At 53.4% G+C, this 22,575-nt stretch overlaps 1 protein-coding gene across 3 annotated transcripts in view; it reads right to left on the bottom strand.

Moving 5' to 3' along the window:
- Window positions 1–2,123: 2,123 nt before the first annotated feature.
- Window positions 2,124–22,575, bottom strand: part of WIPI2 (WD repeat domain, phosphoinositide interacting 2) — a 39,559-nt gene continuing 19,107 nt past the window's right edge. For 2 of the 3 annotated variants that reach the window (XM_043559593.1, XM_043559595.1), the window contains 10 exons: window positions 15,300–15,469; window positions 13,162–13,258; window positions 12,420–12,517; window positions 11,899–11,991; window positions 9,142–9,212; window positions 6,745–6,852; window positions 5,640–5,804; window positions 4,674–4,781; window positions 3,712–3,842; window positions 2,124–2,825 (listed from right to left, as the gene is read on the bottom strand). In XM_043559593.1, the coding sequence (XP_043415528.1) occupies window positions 2,713–2,825; window positions 3,712–3,842; window positions 4,674–4,781; window positions 5,640–5,804; window positions 6,745–6,852; window positions 9,142–9,212; window positions 11,899–11,991; window positions 12,420–12,517; window positions 13,162–13,258; window positions 15,300–15,469 (1,154 nt within the window). In that variant the 3' untranslated portion in view covers window positions 2,124–2,712. The remainder of the gene's footprint in view (window positions 2,826–3,711; window positions 3,843–4,673; window positions 4,782–5,639; window positions 5,805–6,744; window positions 6,853–9,141; window positions 9,213–11,898; window positions 11,992–12,419; window positions 12,518–13,161; window positions 13,259–15,299; window positions 15,470–22,575) is intronic. The other variant, XM_043559594.1, reaches the window with a different exon arrangement.

The raw sequence follows: 22,575 nt of genomic DNA, 5'->3' as shown, positions 1-22,575 counted from the left end.
GACAGGGAGCCACGTGACCTTGACTGGGCCTTATACTCACACTGTTCTCGTTTCACCTTTCCCACCGGCTCAGTATTCAAACGAGAACCGAAGAAGGACCATCGGTTGCATTTGGTCACAGACGAATTTCTGTTTCAAAGGTTAACCGGGCATTTGCAGCATGCATGTCCCGTTTAGGCAGCGGCCCCTCGGGGCAGGGACAGGAGGAGACCGAGGCACCAGGCCCACCCAGGCCAGCTGACAGTACGGTGCCAGGATCGGGGGCTGCCGCAGGCGTCTTCGGCTCCAGCTTCCACCTGACTGTGGCTTCCGCTGCTTCAGGAAACACAAAGGGTTTGGTCCCAGTCCACACCGCTCTATGAAGCTGGCTTCCAGGTTTTGTTTCCTACCCCGTGATTCTTTCGGAAGTTCGGAAAGTGAGGACATAATTAAGTTACTATCTGCGTACGGCTTGGAGTTCAGCACGTCAGTGCCCCGTCTGGTTCGGCTAGCGTCCCGTCTTGTTTAAGCCTCGGGTGCGGCAGCAAGAGTCCTGCTAATGTGCATCTCAGCGGCTTCTCCCAGATTTGTCCTCTCCAGCGCCCCCTGCATGCGCCTCCGGCCTGCTGATGCCCAGGCACAAAGAAGCACCTGGCCAGCCCTGTCGTTGCCCCTTGGGACAGGGCAGGCAGTGACAGTCACAGCCACTCAGGCCACCTTTTCTAAGCGTCCGTCCCACCATCGAGGAGATGGCGGCTGACAGGGCCACCAATCCCAAAGACGGGCAAAGCCACGCACTCCCGGCCAGGAGGAATCACAGAGCAGACGTGACTCCTCACGTCGCCACAAGCGTGCAGGCCGACGCAAAGGTACCCAGCTCGGCAATACTGAACACACAACAGGAAAGGCAGTTCTCTCTTTGGTAGTCAGGAGACCCTAGCTGAGGGCCCCACGTCCGCCACGCAGCCTCTGACACTAGTTTTCCCGTGAACACTCACCCTGGCCAAAGGCACCACCAAAGACATGGAGTGCAACGCCTTGCTCCAGAGGGAACAGCGAGTGGGCCTTCCGGGTCTGAGGCAGGCCGTGTCCTGCACGGGGCCTCAGCAGACGCACACCCCATCACCCCTGTGACTGCGGATCACGCTGGCAGGCGTGCCCGCCTCCAGCCTCCAGAGGAAAGTAGAGTATATTCTGCCCTCACCTTCGACTAATACGGCACGTCCACTCGTTGCCACAACTGGCGTTTCTGGAGATTTCTGCCACAGTCAGAGCTTACTCTGGGTGCCCCCTGCACCTAGGCTTTCTACCTGAACCGCCAGGCACACAGCCGCAGGCACTTGGAGCAGGTGCCTCTCCCCCTTCTCCAGGCCGCACGACTGCCGAGACCAGACAAACACAACCCGAAGCAGATGCCTCTGCCCCTCTCCCGCCTCGGTTCAAATGCCCGACAAAGGGAAAAGGGAGGGCAGATACATTTTTGCTTTTTCACTTCTATCCTTAACTGTCACCATTCCACAGAATCCACCACGATCCTTTATGCCGCTAACTCTGTTTGAACGGCCTCAAAACTTTACCTGCTAGGTGTCTTGGTTTGGAATGCAGAGTTTGAGGTATCTGCGGTTGTTTCAGGCTGTGAAAACGAAAAGGGAAGCTGGGCAAACACTGGGACCCGTGACCACAGCCCCGCGTCACTCTGCTGGACAATTCCGTAAGACTAAATGGAAAAGGCACGTATCACACTGGAAGGCAGGCGCTCAGAGCCAACCTCCCCGTTTCTAGCTCTCTCTACCACTTCTGACGAAGGTGAGGAGAGCCCCTGACAGTCAGCGGGGCTCAAGGTCAGAGGACAACTCGGGTAGCCACCACGCTGTAATTCTGTGCTCTGTGGGTCCAGGGAGCCGCTACTAAATTCCCTAAAAACAAACAAACCCCCCCCACAGTTATTCAACAGGAAAATTAAAGACCAGATAATTTAATCACACAAACCAGACCACTTTCCTCGGCGCTGGCCTTCCCGGGTGCTCTTTCAAGTTCACGCGCTGTCCGAATACAAGGTTTTTAATGCCAGAAAGAATCGCTCTCCTCCAATACCCACATGGAAAATAAGGCCAGAAACAAAATAAAAGTCCAACAAGCAAGAATTCCCAGAGTAATCCAATCTGGAAAGAATTTAATTAACAAAATAAAACGGGGAAAAGGGCCCGGGAGGGGCTCCGGGGAGTGAGCACTCCTCCCCACGGCTGACGCCCCAGCCTGGCGAGCCCACAGAGGGCTCTTGGACCCGCCGAGCAGGTCCGCCTGGACACCCACAACCACTGCGCGATGCTGCCGTCCCCCGAAGACGCTCCTCACTATATACAGATTTTAAAAACCAGACAACTGCGGGTGTCGTAAAGTGGCTTCTAGCTCTCCTCTCCTCTGCTGGCTTGGCACATTAATGCATGCAAAGCAAGGAGGTTTCAAGGGCTTCACCGAACAGTTAATTTTGGCAAAAAGAGAAAACAAACGAAAAGCTAAGATTCCTAAGCGGGATTAAAAGCCACTGAAGTGAAAACAATGTATTTCTCGACAGTATGGAATGACACTACGGCTACAATCTTTTTTTTTTTTTTCTTTTGAAGTCTCTGCCGTCCTCTCCCCAACTCAGGTCAAAGTTCATAGCAGCATAACACAAAGTCCTCTGTCAAGCCAGTGTCCTCTGCTTCAGGGGTCAGAGTTCACAGGTCAAGTTCAGTCCGTCCGAAGAATCATAGGGGGGTGCTCGCTGTCTTCCTCCAGCCGCAGAGCGCTGGCCTCCTCCTCCAGACACGCGCCGCCCGCGGCTCCCAGCTCGTCGGCGTAGGCTGCAAAGAGACAGCGCGGCCACGCTCAGGGGCGGTGAGGCAGGACGGCGGCAGCCAGCGGCCACGGAGGCCGCGTGGGGACACGGCCGTCGGTGTGTTTACAGGCCGCGGCGCACACTGAGTCTGAACTGTCCTCCCTCTCTGACTACAAGCCTTTCGCGGCCTTGGGCAGCCCCAGGTGAATCAGGTATTTTCCAAAATTCATAAACGTCAAACGAGATGGCTACACAGTAAACGGGGCTTCCCGACAGCCGGGCCGCAAATTTTCCTCCACAGACAGAGTGGGAACAGTTCTCGAACTGGTGATGCGGGGTGCTCGTCACCAGACACCCAGGGCCTTACCCAACAGAAAGGGCCGCTTCACCGCAGAGAGCAATGGTGACACCTACAGTCTCCCGTGGGAGTAAAATGACAGGATCGCCCCCCTGAGGTCAAGGTGGTTTTGGGGGTGGGGGGTGGGGTGGACGCCTGCATGGCCTCCCCTGTGTCTGTCCCGCAGCAGGAGGGGCCCCGAAGGCAGGCCTACAATCCCATCCTCCCAGGGCCCCAGTGCCTCCCAGTGCCTCCCAGTGCCAAGGGGGTGCCGCACGCTCGCCCGGTGAGCGATCACACAGGACCAAGGGCGCCCCCTTGGCAACGTCAAAACTGAGGGTAATATTTTAGCAGCAAGCCAGGAACAATTCACACGCACCCAAAGCAGCCTGAGCCATCATGACTACTCCTTCGAAAACGAATACAAGTAGTTCAGCCTCGAACCACCCCCCCTTGCCAACAGCTTGCCTCAGGGCACCGCCTGTCCCGGCCCAAGGGGAAAGGGCGGGGGGGGGGGGAGGGAAGCAGCACGGGCCGCACACATCTACCTCCGTGCCTGTGGCACAGCCCTTACCAAGTCTGGTCGGAGACGAAGGCACGTGAGTACCTGTGGCGACAGCCGTGCCGTAGGTCTGCGTCACTAGGGGGCAGTCGTGAGAGGCCGAGTCCAAGATTTCATTGGTGGTCTCCATGCTGCCGTCCAACCTGGAGGGAGGGAGGAAAACAGACGGCGAGGCCGTCAGGGATCCTCACCACTCAGCCTCGTGGGCCTGTGGGGCCAGAAGGGCCCAGAAAACCCAACAGGCTCACCCAAAATGGACACACGTGTGTGCTCCCTCCACTGTGCTGACTAGAAGCTCATTCCCTGTGTTCACTCGGATTTCTCACCAAGATTTCTACCTGGGAAATCTGGTGAAAGTTATACCCACTGAGATAATAATCTCCCATTTTTAAGACTGAGGATCGTAAGTAGAATCTGCTATAAAAAAAAGACCCCAGTTATAACGTTACAGTATTATAGTATCATTGTTAGGGGAATTCCTGCGTAATTCAAAAAAAGCAAAAGCAACAGCAAACTGCACTCTTCCCAATGAACAAATATGAATTTCTTCTTTTCGAAGAGAACACCTGTGTCCCACGTTGAGGCAGCAGGCTCTCCAAGAACGCTCAGTGTACCGTGGACGACACCAAGAGCGTCATCCCTTTCCTGGAAAAGGCTAAGTTCCCGCCTCAGTCGGCCCGGCCCGGCCCAGCCCGGGGACGGACGAGCACAGCGCCGGCCGCCTGTCCGATCTCTACACAGTCACCGCACTGGGCCACCAGCAGAGCAGCGCCGAGAGCCGGGGCCCGCGCCCTCACCCAGTTCTGTCTGCGCAAGGGAGTCTCCTCAGCGGCACAGGCCAGCCCCGCGGGCACATGCCCGTCTGTGTCACCGGCTTTTGGGGAACCGGGCAAACGCACGGCGGTGGGGGGGGGGGGGGTGCCTGACATCACAGTACCCGCGCTGGCGGTGCTGGCCGGCTGAGGCCCACTTACTTGTGCTGCTTCATCAGGGTGCACTCGCCTCCCTCCTGGGGGTCCAGGTTGTACATGTACAAGTACCCGTCGGAAGCTCCCACCAGTAGCCGGGGAATCTTCTGAATTCTAGGAAGAATCAGAAGGAGCCCGATTCTAGGACCTCCGCTTTCATACAACATTCTTGGTAAACCAGGAGCCTCGCCTGTGGCACAGCCAGGAAGGCCTCTCACCCCCCACCCCAAAGGAGCAGAGTTAGTTTCGTGCGCTCCACTGGTGAGAAGAGAGATGCCGCCCGCCCGCCGCCTGAGGCCACAGCATGGGGGCTGCGGGTGCACTTCGTGCGAATCGACACCCAAGCCCACAGAAGAGCTGGGAACAAAACCACTTCCATGGCTTCTCTGAATGCTAAGCGTAGATATTTCAACTACGTTAGTTGGACAAAGAGGAGGTCAAGTAACGTTTGTTACGTGCACGGAATCACGAAGACGTGCTATCGCGGAATTTTCAAGACAGTATCTCCCTGCGTGGCTACACTCTGGACAATCCGACGAAGCTCACCAGGCACCTTGTGCATTCTGAAGCCCCACCCCAGAGCGACACAGACAGCCCTGGACTAGGTCACACTGCAGGTTCTGTAGGTCCCAAGAGGTTAACTATTGGTGGCCTCCTATAGTTCAGATTTAGGCGGTTTCTTTAGTAACACGACCAATATTCCCAACAGAAACAGAAAGAGGAAGAATTTTTGGATCAGAACAACGCAGGGGAAGCATTTCAGTCCAGTAACGGTGAAGAGGCACTTGGGGGTTCCCTCCACTTCCACTTAACTCTTGACCAAGCTTTGCAAAGGCCTAAGTTCCGGGCTGTTCCCGGGCCGGGAGCAACTTAACGGGGCCACACCTCCACCGTCTGCAGTGATCCGAGACCAGGCTCCTGACTGGATGTACCCTGGCAGGAGAGAGAGAGGTGACCCCTGTCCCTACTCACGTGGCCAGTGAGCAGATGTTCTTGTGGCCACAGAAAGGCAGGCGGACTGTGGCAAAGGCTCTGCCCTGGTTGAACATTTCTGTTACTTGGGAGGGCAAGTAGCTGGTGGACGCCATGAGCACTTTCCCGAAGTACCCGGTCCAGGTGGTGGGCTCCTCCTGAGGTCTAGAAGGAAGAACCATTATCAGATACACAAAGGCGGACTCTCCGCCAAGACAATGACCAGGTCCCACTCACAGAAGCAAGTATCAGCCCTGAAACCGGAAGAGGGGTTCCCCACACCTCGGGACAAAGGGGCGTAGAGAACGACGAAGTCTCAAGAGACTGGGGACGCTGTGGGCGCATCTCCTGAGAAGGGTCAGAGGAGGCCTGTCAGGTGTCAGAACCTAGAAGAGCCTTGCTCCCCCCAGGGGGCCACACGAGACGGTGGCAGACGGGCAGGCTCCCCACTTTGCAGCAGAAGTGAAAGTGCACGGGGCCAGATTCACGACCCGCCCTCCACCCCACAACTTTTCAACAGGAAGTCTACGGAAACCTCATGAGCACACATCTCAATTATTTCCCCAGAGCCCGATTTTGTTGCTGTTCACCTGGATGTATTTGTTAACTTATCGTAAACATTCCTTTGAGTGAGACAGCACGTGAACTAACAACACTCGACCTTGTGGGTGTCTTTTTAGAAGTTAAGAAAAGAACCTCTCCTTCGCTGCGCACACCCGTCAGAGTAACGCGGAATTTCAACCAATTGCTTTAAATGCAGAAACCACCTGTGGGCAGGCTGGAGCCAGCACGCACTCCCACGTCTTGTGCGGGTAAAGGCAGAGGTACGAGGGGACATGTGCACAGACCCCAGGACGTCCCTCTTCACACCACCCCCGTCCCCCAACCTCCTGTCCTGCCTCACTGCCTCATCTTTCAGGGAAGTCATTTCACCGCTGAGCCCACATCTGGTGACACTTACACGAGAGGCAGCTCCGGGGTGTTTACTGGCAAAAACGTCTAAAGGCAGGGCAACGTCCGTGCTGGAATTTCCACACAGTCAGTGGAAAAAGTGCTTTGTATTTTTTTTTTTTTTAAACAAACACATCTCTGCAACTCAACTCACTTTTCTTTCACAGTCTCAAGTTTGAAGATGTGCACAGTCTCAGTGTTGCTGGACGCGGACAGGAACAGGCTGTCCATGCTGAAGGCCAAGGAGCAGATGCTCACACACCTGCGGGTGAGCAAAAGAGGCCTGAGTGACGCGGTCGCCCGCAAACCTCCAAGGGGCGATTAGCAACCTTTCTCCAGGGACTTTAAAGTCAGAGAAGAAAAGTTCTCGGAATTGGCATACTTGAGTCTACGGACATCTTTCTTATTCCTCTCCAGACGCTTTTTCAAAAATTTTTCTGAAGAAAAGAAAATGTTTTAAAGATAATAAATTAAGAGCAATTCTTTACCATACTGCTGGCTAATTTTCTTTGAAATTGCAAACAACAAAGGGATTCAGGGCTTCACTAAACCAGTTTTAGCTGAATCAGGCAGGATTTATAGCACTCAGGTTAATAAAACAAAGTCCAATAATTCAAATCCTCACAATTCTTAACATGCAAGGCAGACTGGCAACCTTGGTGGTATCTAAGAGGAAAGCAGAACTTTCAACACGCTCTGACTCTCCAGTTTATCTTAAAAACCGCTGTAAAAATCCCAAAGCCTCAAATGAACCTGCACTTGCTCCTGATACTGAGAAGTACAAGATGCGTCTGCCCCGTCAGGTCAGTACGTGTTTAACGGGTGCCTGTGAAGTGCCGGTGTCGGGCCAAGCTCTGGGGATGAAGCGGGGAAATCAGGAAGGGCTCTTGCTTTCACGGAGCTTCGGTGAGCCGAGTTCGCGGACAGTAATCTACCGCAAGAAAGGAGAGCCGGAAAGTACGAGTGGACGGCGCTAGAGACCCGTGGAGGGAAGGGTTGTTGCCACTCGAGGGTCAGCAGTCGGCCGGGTCACAGACTGACACCCAGCACAGGAGACCGCACAGGCGAGACCCGGTGCAGAGAGTTCCCTCTGAGGAGCGGGCGTTCAGTGTGGCCGGAGCTGGGAGTCACGGGGCCAGGGCAGCCGAGCTGGAAAAGCAGGCAACGGCAGGCCTCACGCACCACGGCTGGGGGGTCTGCGGTCGGCCCTGCCGGCAGGAGGCATGCCTGGAACTCCCCCAACGGGCGTGTGCTTTACTGACACTGACACCCTCAAAGAGCAACCTGGGCCACGGTGTGAAGAATGGACCGAAGGGGCCGACGACAGAGACCGAGGCACACAAGAGGCCAGACGGCGGTGATTCGAACTGGGAGGGCAGAGGCGGAGGGGACAGGGGGTTGGTGGGACTGACCCAGGGTGCCGACACCCCTGCCACCTGACTGAATGGGAGAAAGGAGCCAGTGGAGCCCCTCTGACCCAGGCACCAGGTCGATGATGGCGGTGTTCACCAAGATCAGGCACGTGAGCGATGAAGGGCAGATGGGGGGCACCTTCTGGTGGGTCACCGGGGACCCCAGCATCCAGCAGGCAGGAGAAATACAGGTGCGTGTCAGGAGAGCAGCCTGGGCCACACACACAGGTGGACCCACCAGCACACAGACAACCCGGTTTAGGAGCCTGTGGGAACCTGTGGGGCCGCACAGCACAGGAGGAGAGGCTCCAGGGCAGAAGTGAGACACAGGGAGAGGAAATGGAGAAGCAGTAGCAGTAGAAAATCGAGAAAGGTGAATGTAAGGAAAACCAAGAGAAAAAAGGCAAGAAACCTAGGAAGCAATAATGGGGAGGGGCTGAGGCATCTGGCTTTGGAGACGGGACCCTAAAGCACGCGTGTGCCGTCTCTGGGAAGGACCCCAGGGATGAGAGGGAGTGCTGATGCACAACGCAAGGTTCCCAGAAGTGGGGGTGGCCAACAGCTGCAGGTTCTGGAAAACCTCCCGGCCCAGTGTCCGCCCTGGGGTGGGCACTATCGGTGGCCCCTTCAGGACAGGGACCACAGCCCTAGAGCCAGTCCTGTGGAAGAGGACCCAGGGGGTGCCAAGTACAGACACGGCAAGGTGTGCAGACGGACAGGGAGATTAGTGGAGGGAGCACCAAACGCTGAGGGGTTTTCTGAGTAGAGGAGCAGGACAGGAGCGTGATGAGCAGGTCGGGAACTCACGGGCCTGCCACCTCAGAGCAGGCCGAGGAAGCCAATGGCTCCAAGGGGTCCAGTCAGGCCGCTTCCTCCTCATCCTTGGGCTGCCTGGCCATTGCCCTCCGTTCTGGGGGGGGCGTGGCAGACAGAAGAAAGCCAGCTGGCGTTATAAACGTGCTCCTTTACCCGTCAGGACGACTCCCAAGTCCCCTCTGACCGTCTGGCTGGGTTGAGAAACACTTCTGCATTGAAATGGGGCTCTCAGGGCTGCTTTAAGTTTCCACTCGATCCAGAGAACACACACCCGAAATCCAAATGTCAACTCCAAAACCAGTTCTGGGACTTCTGTATCTTACCTCTTAACTCCTCTCCGGAACTCAAAGAGTTTCTGTCCCTCTGGAGTGGAAAACACCCTAATCACGGTCCCCTGTGACAGGTGAAAAAGGAAAGAAAAAGGGATTTTAACCGAGTGAGCCCAGCCTTCTGTCTCCTTCACATCAGACTGTGAAGGAAACACAAGGGGCGCCACTCGCCGGCAGCTTCCACACGCCCCCTGCACGCCAGCAGCACCCCACTCTGCCCGCGGGAACATTTCCCGCTTCTACTGCGTACTCAACGTTTACGCTTCTCTTCAAATGCGGCCGCTGTAACTCCCTGCTTGCTCTAAACCCCGATACCCTTGGAGTCAAGTGTGCTACAGTTCTGGTCCTTCTACGTGACGTGAAGTTTAAACTCTTACGAGCCGACCCTGCTGCACATCAGGAAGCATCACCTCACTCGGTGGTCTGAGAGGTTCAAGGACCGCCCCCCCCCCCAACCCCCCACCCGGACAGCCTCTCTTGCTGCTTCAGGTTGAGCTGCTGATCAAGGGAACCACTGGCTGGAAATGCTGCTTAATGGCCTAAAAACAAGTAAGTCCCAACTTATACACGGTAGGACCAACACTAAGAAAACCCTTATGACTCAGGCAAAGGAGCGTACGAACGAGCACGTGCGGCCCTACTTCCCCGCGTGGGGATGAGCCATTCTCAAGATGCCACTTTCCTGCCGCTGCCCTGGAGAACGGGGACGTGTGCCTGGAAGGACAGGACTTGAACATCTGAGAGAGTAAGACAGAACACCCCAGAGAGTGAGCACGAGCAGTGCTTTTGACATCCAGATGTTAAAGAATACTAACAAGCTACGGTCATAAAACACACAGGGAAGAGACTCCTAGGAAAACCTGAAAACAGGTAGTATCTCAAATGTGCGGGGGCAGGAAGAATTACTCAGAGGGTCACCTGACACCAAATGCGTTTTGGAAGGTTCAAACTCTTTAGTGTGAAAACCATTCTATGATATCTGACGTGTTTATAAATAGTAAAAATAAATAAATACATAAGCTATAAACAACCTAATTACAGAACACCAGGAATCGTTTCCTTCTGGAAAACGTTCTTTAAATACAGTGATTCTCTCTGGATAAAAAGATACCAAATGAGTTTGCCATTCTTGAGACTTGAAAAGGATAAAATAGCACACTCATCTACAACAACAACCACAGCAAAGGTTTTGTCCTCTGTAGTCTAAATTTTCGGACGTAGAAATTTATTTTAATGGCATACCCATTGCGTAATACTAATTAACGGTGAGCTGGTAAGGAGCCTCGCTGTGCCCACTGAATGCAGGATCAAGCATATAGCTGGACACGGCCCAGCGCCCCGCGGGACGGGATGCCGCCAAGGGCTAACCCCACGCACCAAGAGTATTCGGGCTAAAAGCAAATCAGAAGATTGCTCTCCATTGTCCAGAAAGCTCCAGTTCTGTTTTTACCGGCCTTGAGGCTCCACAAAATGCTTTAGGGTGCTTCTCTGACCCGATGAGAACTACGGAGACGAGACTTTATTACCCAAGGGGTGACAGAAGCTCACCGCCACTGCCCTAGAAGCGAACAAGGCGACGACGCAATCGTCCAGTGGTGTTTAAAAGCAAGGCCAGGCTTGGAGTCCAAACCTCTGCTGCCACCCAGCTTGGTGACCCCGAGCAAATGATTAATCTCTCTGAACCCTCGATATGAAATGAGAATATGTGTACCTTGCTGGGGGATGGGATGGAGTCATGAATATAAAAGACCTGTGTCCTCGGTGACTAAGGGAGCCACAGATGGCAGCACTGTTGTTACTGAAACTGGGGGACCCTTGCGGCAGAGTTCAAGCGGACTTTTCTCAAATCTTACGTGGTTGGCTGGCTCAAGGGGAGAGGAGACAGGAGGCAGGCTACCTAGGTTGTTGGTGAGCAAGCATCAAAGCACAGCTAGGCAGCAGGGAACTGCACAGAAGAAGCCGGAACAGAGGCGAACGAGATTAAGGAGACCAGAGGAGCTGCAAAGGTACAAGACGTAGCAGCCAAGCTGGGAAGACAGTGACGCCCCTCCGGTGTCAGGAAGGTGTGGGGGGGGAGAAGAGGTCCAAGCGGAAGGGAGTCGCCCTGTGCTGTGTGGGGAGAACCTTACAACAACCACATCCTTTGAACCCAGAAAGTCTGCTCATTGGAATCTCTTAAGTGAACCGAGAGGCACAAAAAAGATCTGTATGTAAGACACACTATTATCTATATTCCAAATGTGATCATTCCAATCTAAACAGTAGGAAGAACATAAACGTCCCCACAGGGTGACATCTCGGTAAAGCACAACCAAGTGCCGTACGGCCGTTAGAAGGGTTTTTAACTCTGCGAAGTACGACACACGCAGGGCGAAAGAGGATGCAGGTGATACGTTCGGCACGGTCACTGTCTTAAGTGAGCAGACACAGAAGGAAAGGAAAGAGCGTGCACCGAAATGTGTTCAGACCCGCCCTGGGCGGAACCGCGTCCACTCCTCACTGCCATTCGGGTTCCCTGGCACCGCGCCCGCCAGCACCGTCTCAGAGGAGGACGTGGGGCGTGTCGCCCACACGCTTCCCACCGCAGTCCCGGCGGCTCGTCCCACGGCCGCCGCGGGGGCCGCTGTCTGTGCTGGTCTGGGAGCCGGTCGACCCAGAAACCCATCTGGTCGCTCGACTGTGTGAGCGGAACCGAGAAAGCGTGCCAAAGCCCCCAGACCGGGTTCCCGTCGGGCCACGCGGCAGACGTACCTTCTCCGAGGCGGTGGCCAGCTTGGTTCCACTGGCGTCGAATGCCAGCGCCGCCAAAGGACTGTCGTGAGCCGGGATCATGTTCGCAGCTCTCTGGAAGGCAAGACCGACGTGCCGTGGCCGCCGCGCGGCGAGACCACACTCCCCGCCGCCCCCCGTCACGAGGCTGAAGCGCTGACTGGCTGGGCCTCCGACACCACGCCAGCTGACACCAAGGCCACGTCCACCTGATTTACTGGGGGTGGGGCCCGAGGCAGGGCTGCTCCAAGCAGGCCGTCCGCAAAGTGGCTACAGTTCCCTCCGGCCCTTCCAGCGGCCAGTCTGCCCGAGCTCAGCACTGCGGGCGTGACCACGGGGATCCATCTGCAGGGAGAGGTCACCCGGACCTGCTGTGTCCCCAGGAAGGCGGCAGTGAAACCACAGTGCCGAGCCACAGAAACGAGGAGGCTGAAGGCTCCCCGGCACCCGGTTCGGGGACGAGGACGTTCGAGCGAGTGACCCCAGCACAAAAGGAGCCTCACCAAGTTGATGGTGTCGAAGACCTGCACCTCTCCGATGGTCGCACTGCCCGGGTACGCCAAGTAACAGTTGTCGTTGTTTATCGACAACGCACACAAGCCTGTGGAAATACACGGAGGCCCAGGAGAGTTAGGACGAGAGGGTTTTCTGTTCCGCTGTTAGACAGAAGCTGGCATTTACGTAACAAAGAACGCAGACAGCAAAGGGGACCCTGAGCCAGCCCTGGCGGCTGCCGAGCGGGCTTGCTTCTAGCGCCACAGCCCCAACCACCTCCTTCAGTGACAAGATTATAAAAACAGACTGCAGGCCTTTGCTTGAAACCGATCAGTAACCTCAGAACTGGAAGCCGACGAAACCAATGGTTTACGTGGTCACAAGCCCGGCAGCAGAGGGAAAGCAGCTTGGTTTAAGATCACTACTTTCCAAAGCGGTCTATCCGGGTAGAAGCTATATGGACAAAATGGCTAATCTTTAAAAGGCAGAACCAAGGGCACTTGGGTGGCTCAGCCGGTTGGGTGTCCGACTCTTGATTTCAGCTCAGGTCGTGATCCCAGGGTTGTGGGATCAAGTCCCGCACGGGACTTGGCACTGAGTGTGGAGCCGGCTTAGGAGTCTCTCCCTCTTTTCCTCTGCCCACCACCTGCCCCCCCACCCCCACGTGCACACACACTCTCTCTAAAATAAAATCAAAATAAGTGAGAGGCAGAATCAGGCAATGACACTTTCTTCCCGCAACTCGTTTACCTGCAGGGTTCGGAGGGGTCTCCCTGATTGTGTGCAGTACCTTCATGTCCCGGATGTTGTGTATGTAGAGAGATTCCTCCAGGCACACTATCAGCCGCTAGGGAAGGGACGCAACAGAAAACCAAAAATAAAGACACAACACAATGCTTGCTCCCCAGTCTTAACCGCCTCCTGGATACGGAGGCTCCCTGTTCCTTCCGGAACACCAGGCGGACTGGATGCTCGCGGCACAGAGGACGTTGGCCGTGACCGGGCGGCTTTGTTCCTCATTTACCACTCGTGTGACGTCCAAAGCCAGCAGTGCCTGCTCCCATGACCATTTCTGCCGACTGTACCAGGACCTCTAACCGTGACATTTAATTCACTATTACAGACACTGGTGAACTACAGCTAAGAAGAGTTCATTTTGTGTTTTTGGTTTGTTTTTGTTTGGCTCACTCCTCCCCTCATGAAAAGCAGAGCAGGTGCCTTGGACAGGTCTGGTAAAGGTCAGCTGCTTTCAAAAACCCATGCTGGGGGTGCCTGGATGGCTCAGTCAGTTGAGCGGCCAACACCTGATTTCGGAACAGGTCGTGGATCAAACCCCGTGTCAGGCTCTGTGCCGAGCATGGAGCATGCGTGAGATTCTCTCCCCATCCCCCCTTTTGCCCCCTTCCCCGGCTTGTGTGTGTGCACATGTTCTCTTAAAAAAAACAAAACAAAACAAAACAGAAATAAAGCATGAATAAACGAATAAAGCATGGCAAAACAAGAATAAAAGCCTAGGGTTCTGTTTTTGTTTTTTTTTTTTTTTAACGTTTGAGAGATGAGGAGCAAGAGTGAGTGAGTGAGAGAAAGAGAGAGAGAGCACACTCGTATGGGAGGGACAGAGAGAGAGGGAGACACAGAGAATCCCAAGCAGGTTCCATGCTAGCAGCAAAGAGCCCGACACGGGGCTCAAAGTGACAAACCATGAGATTATGACCTGAGTTGTAATCAAGAGTTGCTTAACTAAGTGAGCCACCCAGGTGCCATATCTGTCTGGAGCAGGGGTGGGGGCGGAGGGCAGGGACAGAGACACAGAGGGAATTCCAAGCAGGCTCCGCCCTGTCAGTGCAGAGCCCCACACTGGGCTCGATCCCTTGAGATCAAGACTTGAGCAGAAACCAAGAGTTGGAGGCTTAACCAACCGAGCCACTCAGGTGCCCCAAAAGCCTAGGGGTTTTTAAAAGCATGAAAACTCACTCTGCGCTCCCATTATTTTGCAGGTGCAGTTCACACCCCGCTCTGAGGAGAATGACTGCTTGCAGCTGATGCGCCAAGGGACGATTCACACAAGGAAGACGGCCCGGCTCGCACAGTAGCTGGTGCGTGCACGTACACTTGTATGTTTTAGGTTCAAAAGCGTTCAACGGGTCACGCCTTACAATCCCCGGCTCTGACCCACTTCCGCGGATCACAGCCCCCCTCCCAGTCTGAATCGCACCAGCGCGCCCCCAGTGCAACCACTCCACCCGGTCGGACGCTGCAGACCCCAGCGCGGCGACGTGCGCTCTGCACCCGGCAACGTCGGCAGCTTTCCCTGCGAGGAATACGTGGTTGTCGCGGAAAAGCTGAAGGATCTTCAGGACGGTGCCGCGTTTTGTAGGGAAGCGAAAGCCATGAGGTGGTCTCACGAAATAAGCTCCGGTGCCAGCCACCAAGCGCATACTCCGGGCCAGATGTTTTTGGGAGTGTGGGGAAGACAGTAAGTTTAAAAGAGAAAAAAGAAGAAAAAAGGAAAAAGACGCCCACAGACGTATTTTTTAAGTAGCATCTATGAAAGTGAAAGAAGGGACGAAAACCCTGACGCCACTCGAGGCCGAGTGCGCGTTCAGGGGAGCGCTAGGCTTGTGTCTTGACGAGAGTAGAAGTTAACCCGGCGGAGCCCAAGAACGTGCGCGGGGACAGTGTGCTTGGAGCAGAACCGTCGAGGAGACGGAGCTGCATCGGGGAGGCGGCCCGGGGCGAGCAGGACCAGGGCCCGGGGCTGGGGCCCGGGAGAGCCAGCTCTCCCAGGCCCCGGGGGAGACCGGGTGGCGGCAGGGCCGGCTGGAAGCTGCGCGGGAGCGGCGGGGCGGGGACGGGGCGCCTGGCGTCCTGGGCGCGGTGTCGCTCACCTGCCTGTTGAGTTTCACGGCCAGTATGGTGTTCGAGTAGCTGTAGTTGCAGATCTCGGTGCCTTTCTTGAAGTGGCAGACTTTCAGCTTCCTCGGGGCTTTGAGGCTAACGATGGCCACTAGGCTGCTGGAGAACAATCTTTCTACGATGCACACATCTTCGGTATCGGCTGAAAGTGCAAAACACACACACGTACGTATTCGTCGCGACGGGCGCGGTCTGCTCACACACGCGGATGCACGTCGAAGTGCACACGCACGACCAGTGGAGCAGCGCGGGCTCACAACGGTGGTCATGTGGCGATGGGACGGGACTGCGGGGACGGGACTGCGGGGACGGTCCCAGAACACAGCGGAGTGGGAAGATGAGCTTGGGGACAGACTACCCCCCGGGTCCACCCCCCTCCTCCCAGGAGGCCCTTCTCGCTCCTCTCTCACACCATCCTGCTCACTCCCGCCCCACAGCGGCTCACGGCCGGCTCCCCGGGCACACCCCGGACACACCCCGGAACATGAGCTCCCATGAGGACAGAGGCTTCACGTCCCCGCTCGCAGCTGTGGTCCTGGAACTTCCCCATCAGTGCCTGACAGGCGATGGGCCCTGAATAACCGACCTCGAGAGGACTCGATCTTTCTAAGTCTCATCTCCTCACACGTAGGCTGGGGACCACGGCTCCTCCGTGGAACTGTCGGGGGGCAGGGGGCCTGCAGATACCGGCCCGCAGCCGGCGCTCTACACCGTTATCTGCCTGCGCCCACTTCAAGTGGGGATACCCTCCACCCACAAGGTGATGTTAAAAGTAAGCGCACACGTCCTGCACAGAAAGCAGCAGATGCAACGGACCCTCCACAGATACTACCTCACACCCACCCCATCTCCGCTAATGTCCACATGGACCCCAGTCTCTATTTCTGCACTTGTTTTCTTAGTAAATCCCCGGGTCGGTTCAGATCTAGGAGCAAAGAGAATCCTGGACCGTAGAAAAATCACAGAAGCAGCAATCCCCACTATTTCCACGGGTGGCCTGTCTGTGTCTGTCGGGATGTGGCTGCGGTGGGTGCTTCGAGCTCGTACCCGTCCATCAAGCCAGCAGCGACCCGGGACCTACCTCTCTGGACCTGAGCGGGGCACACAGAACAGAGATAACCTGACAGGCGCGGCCCGGGGGACCCAGAAGTCCTGACTATCTGAAGCCTCAGCGATGTTTCCACTGTAACTAAGATGCCCTTGGGCGAAAATTCACACAGAACACAAAATACAAAGTTACCCAAAAGGACTCCTCTCCATTAGCTCTGACGCTGGATTTAAATGGTGTAACAAAGGCACACTTAAGTTTAGAAACCCAACTACTAGAAAAAATGAAAGAATAAGTTCCAAGGGCCCCTTTATGAAGACACACTATTTCCAGGAAAGCGCTTGGAATCAATCATTTCCATACGGATGCGACGGCCCAACGTGCTCAGCACGACCAGGCGCTAACAGACCCGGCGGCAGCCAGAGCCATGTGTGTGCAAAGTGACGTCGTACATGCCTGTGGGGGGAACTACAGGCTCTTATGACTTAGAATAGGCAGTGAAATCAAGTACCCGATTCGCAGTCCCTTTTACCCAGAACATCACTTCTTTCCCACAGCAGCGGGCTAACCTTTATGCAAACAGAGCAGGGGTCCGTCCGCAGCTCAGAGAAGCTGCCGATCCCGTCCAGGACCCGACTCTCACCTGGCCGACCAAACTCAGACGAGACCCATCCGAAGCCAGAATGCTGATCGTGTGCAGCAAGAACTTCCTTCAGGGCCCAACACTTGAGTTCTCTGACCAGCCCCTTCCCTCTGGAAATTGGCGGGGACGCCGCGTTAGGACCACAAGCCTGCTTGGTGAGCAGACGGTCCGCTGGGCCAGGAGGAGCTGGGAGGGCGCCTGGCGCCACACTTGCTGTGCAAGGTGTTCCGGCCCGGGGGCCAAGGGTGCTCCCTCCATCACTGTCCAACGTCTCCCTCTCCAGGCTCCCCCCACCAGTTACCCTGCTCCTTCTTCGGGATTCAGGGACTGTCTGGGGAGCATCTAATTGCGTTCTCTACTTCTCCCTTTGGCGGTTATCACGTTACCACTGGCCATCTGGTGGTGTCCCCCGCCAGCTCGGGCAGTACCCCCAGGTCTGGCACCGCCCGGCACAAGTGCAGCCGGTTTTATATTTGTTGGATGATTGAAAATAGGCCTAGGATTAGATTTTGGGTTGTTTCTCAAACCTTTCAAAACACCACCAAACGAAACACAAAAATCTCTCGAATTGGGTCATATCTAAAAAATGGGCTAATCTTACCCGTGACATCTGCTTCAGTGGTGAAGTGGTCCACCCACAAGAGCTACAAGGACATTACTCCTTGGTAATGTCCAAGCGCATTCACGCTAACCTAAGCACAGGGCGATTGCTCCCCCTCAGTACGTACCGGGGGTGGATGCCAGGGACCGGGAGAGGCAGGCCCCTCAGGAAAATCAGACTGTAGTCTCGATTCTGTTGTTTACTAGTTACAAGACCTGGTACCCATTTCTTCCATGATGAAGTTAAAAGCTGGAGCCTCAGCTTTATTAATCGTAGGACAGGGAAATAGTGAAGAGAAGTCGGCATACGCAATACCGACTTCTTATTAAACAAGTAAATATTGAGGCACCTGGGAGGCTCAGTCAGTTAAGCGTCCGACTCTAGATTTCAGCTCAGGTCATGATCCCAGGGTTGTGGGATGAGCCCCGTGTCGGGCTCTGCGCTGAGCCTGGATGGAGCCTGCTTGGGATTCTCTCTCTCTCCCCCTCTCCCTCTGCCCCTCCCCTTGCTTGTGCACTCTTTCTCTTTAAGATGAAACAAACAAAAAAACCCCACAAAACTTACTATTAACTTACTATTATTCTGTGTTTGTAAATTTGCCTGGTTGCTCAAGTTTCTGCGTCACCACCCCCCCGCCAAGTGAATACTCGTGGTCCCTGCACAGCCATCTTAGACATGCACAGAGGGGCCAGAAAACGTGGACGTGACTGACCCAACACCCCCAGCGGAGGCTGGACGAGGTGACACACTGCCTTCTTGTTTTCAGCTCATTCTGTGAACCATCATCCTTCTCATGGTCTATGTTCTCGTATTTTGTGCTTTTGGTTGGTGATGTCACTGTTTAAAATGGTCCCCAACCACAGTGCTGGCTGGTGCTCCCAAGGGCAAGGAGACTGTGATTGCCTTCCGGAGAATCATGTTTGTCAGATAAGCTTTGTTTAGCACGAGTTACAGTGTTGTTTGTTGTGAGTTCACTGTTGACAAATCAACAATACGTATTAAGGTAAGATGCCTTTAAACAGAACCTCCCATAAAGCAAGATCGTGTGTTCATTAGCTGATGACAACATGGTGACCAGAGCCCCACGGGAGCCTAGCCCCGGGAGCGATCGCTGGGTATTCACAGCGTATTTCCAGAACATGACCACAACGGGAACTGACTGTACTTCCCTTCGAAGAATAGATTTTCACTCCTGTCTGACACAACCTTACTGACTTCACCCATTCCACACGCACAATGAGATGCGGGCCACAAGCTGTCCAAGGCCCCGAGGACGGAGCAGGGAACAGGAGCAGGCAGCACCCCCACGTGGCGCGGAGGCCGAGGAGAGGCAGGCCCAGGGCCCCGGGCGGCACGGAGACAGCTGAAAGTCAGATAGAGGAAGAGAGCCAGTGAAGGAGACCAAGTGAGACTGTGGCAGCGGCTGTACGACCCGGGGGACGAGGCTGCAGGAAAGCGGCAGCAACCGCGGGCCGGCCGGCACTACCAGAGGCGGGAGTGAAATGAGAAGCAGTCACTCGCTCTGGGCCCGGGGATGTTATTTGGTGATCGTGACCGATTTTGATGGGGAAGTGGAAGCAGCAGGAAACGTGGGAGGGAGGGAGGAGGCGGAGGAGCGCAGGGAGGACAGTGGCTGCAGGCTCACCCGCAGGGGCCTGGCGGTCAGGCCACGCCTGTTTTGAAATAAAGGAGCCACGGGATCTATTAACAGAGAGACTGAGGACGCAGTCAAGCCAGGATAAATGGAGGAAAGAACTACTTAAAACCTGGGAGGTGGGCCGTGACAGAAGAAAGGTCACACGAGACAGACCCAGAGCTAACACCACACTCAAAGGTCAAAAACTGAAAGCTTTTGCCTCCAAGTTCAGGAACGAGACAGCGATGTCCTTTCTCACCACTTTTCTTCAACAGGGCGTTGGAAGTCCCAGCCACGGCCACAGGAAAGAAGAAATAAAAGGAAGCAAGAATATCCAATGGAGGGAAAGAAACTCTTCAATAAACGTGTTGGGAGAACCGGACGGCAACATGTGAAAGAATGAAACTGGACCAAGTCCTCACACCACACACAAAAATAAAGTCGAAACAGATCAAAGATCGAAATGTGAGACCTGAAACCATAAAGCTCCTTAAAGAAAACACAAGCAGTGAGCTCTTCTGACCTCAACTTTGGCAACATGTTTCTACACGTGTCTCCTCAGGGAAGCAAGACAAAAGCACAAATAAACTACTGGAACTGCACCGAAATAAAAAGCTTCTGCACGGCAAAGGACATCATCAACAATACGAAACGGCAACCTACTGAATGGGGGAAGATATTGGCAAATGAGATACCCGACAACAAGTTAATATCCAAAATATGTATAACTAAAAAAACTCAGCTAAACACCAAAAAACCCTAATAATCTGATTTTTAAATGGGCAAAGGACCTGAATAAACATATTTCCAAAGAAGGCAGACAGATGGCCAACAGGCACATGAAAAGATGCTCGACATCACTCATCATCAGGGCAATCCAAAATAAAACCACAAGGAGATATCCTCTCACACGAGTCAGAATGGCTAGTACGAAAAAGAAATAACAAATGTTGGCCAGGCTGCGGAGGAAAGGGAACCCTGGGGCACTGGTGGTGGGAGTGGAAACTGGTACAGCCATTTGGAAAACTGAGGAGGCTCCTCACAAAATTAAAAATGGAAATACCACCCGATCCAGGAATCCCACTACTGGCTATTTACCCAAAGAAAATGAAGACACTACTTTGAAAAGATGCACGCATCCCTAGGCTTACTGCAGCACTGTTTACAAAAGCCAAGATATGGAAGCAATCCAAGCATCTGTTGATGAATGAATGGATGGATAAAGAAGACGTGTACACACGTACGTACATATGTGTACACACACACACACACACACACACAGACGAATATTATTCAGCCGTGAAAAAAAGTATGAGATCTTGCCATTTGCAACAACATGGATGTACCTAGAAAGTTTTGTCCTAAATGAACTAAAGACAGAGAAATATGAATACCACGGGGTTCCAGTTCCTACGTGGAATCTAAAAGAAACACACACAGAAACAGACTCCTAAATACAGAGAACAAAGTGGTGGCCGACAAAGGGGAGAGAGGTGGGAGGATGGGCAAATGTGGGTGGAGGGGAGTAGGAGGCACCGGCTGCTAGTTGTGGAGTAAGTCACGAGGACGGAAGGAACAGCACGGCGAACGTAGTCCGTGGTGCTGCCGCAACACCGTATGGTGACAGATGGCAGCCACACTTGCGGTGAGCACAGCACCATGCAGAGGTGCTGAATCCCTAGGTTTTACGCCTGCAACGAACGTAATGTTGTGTCAACTATACTTCAACTGGGAAAAAAAAAGGTAGGTCAGGAGATAGATAAAAACAAAGATACGCAGGTATAAATCATTGCCATGCTAGCAGCATTTCCCAGTTTGGAGAGAAAAGTCTGTCCTGGTTGTCCAGGAGACTGCCTACTGACACAATCTCCCTGGGATCTGTTAAGAGCTCCACTGGCCTTGTGCAGAGCAACGGTACTCATGGGATTCTAACACAAGGGGTCCTCATGCTTCTCCATGTGACCAAGTGTTTTCTGAAGGCCTTAGGAAAAGGGGAAGGGAAGACACATCCAAACTGGAAACGAAGAAGTAAAATTGTCACTCCTTGCAGATGACATGATACTGTGAATGGAAAAACCTGAAGACTCCACCAAACCACTATTGGAACTTATAAGCGAACTCCAGAGTCATAGGAGACAAAACGAACATATGGAAATCAGTTATGTTTTATACACTAATAATGAGCTATCAGAAAAAGAAATTAAGAAAACAATCCCATTTACGATTGCATCAAAGACTATCAAAATACCTAGGATTTTTTTTTTTTTTTTTTTTTACACAGAGAGTGAGAGAGTATGAGCAGGGAAGGGGGCAGAGGGAGAGAGAGAGAGAATATTAAGCTGACTGTGGAGCCTGACACAGGGCTCGATCCCACAACCCCTGGGATTGTGAATTAACTAGGAATAAATTTATCCAACACGGTGAAAGAACTGTACTCTGAAAACTGTAATGATGAGAGAAATTGGAGAAGACACAAATAAGTGGAAAGATATTCCATGTTCACAGATTGGAAGAATTAATATTGTTAAAAGGTCCATACTATCTAATGCAATCGAAGAGTGTCAACATAATCCCTATCAAAGTATCAATGGCATTTTTCACAAAACTAAAGAATCCTAAAATTTGAACAGAACCACAAAAGATTCTGCATGGCCAAAGCAATCTTCAGAAAGGACAAGTAGGCTGGAATTATGCTCTCTGATTTTGAACTACGCTACAAGACTGCAGGAAAACAGTATGACACTGGCACGAAAACAGACACACAGATGAATAGAATAGACCCTGAGAAAAATCTCATGCATGTACGGTCAACCGATCTATGACAAAGGAGGCAAGACATACAGTGGGGAAATGCCAGTCTCTCCAATAAACGGTGCTGGGAAAACTGGACAGATACATGCGAAAGAATGAAACTAGATCACTTTCTCACACCATACAGGAAAGAATTAAAAATGGATTAAAGAATGTAACAGTGGAAACCATGAAACTCCTAGAAGACACCGCAGGCAGTAAACACGTTGACACAGGTTTCAGCAACATTTTCCCGGACCAGTCTCCTCACGCGAGGGAAACAAAAGCCAAAATAAACACACGGCATTATAGCAAACTAAAATGCTTTTGCACAGCAAATGAAATCATTGACAAAATGAAAATGCTACTTACTAAATGGGAGAAGACATGTGTAAATCATATATCAGGTAACGGGTCAATATCCAAAGTCTATTTAAAAAACTTACATAACAACACCAAAAAACCAAATACCCCAATTAAAAAATGGGTAGAAGACTAGAACAGACATTTTTCCAAAGACATACAGATGG

The sequence above is a fragment of the Prionailurus bengalensis genome, chromosome E3 (assembly GCF_016509475.1).
Source record: "Prionailurus bengalensis isolate Pbe53 chromosome E3, Fcat_Pben_1.1_paternal_pri, whole genome shotgun sequence".
Lineage (NCBI taxonomy): Eukaryota > Metazoa > Chordata > Mammalia > Carnivora > Felidae > Prionailurus > Prionailurus bengalensis.
The sequence above is the reverse complement of the archived record's forward strand: the minus strand, read 5'-3'. Positions and strand labels throughout refer to the sequence as shown.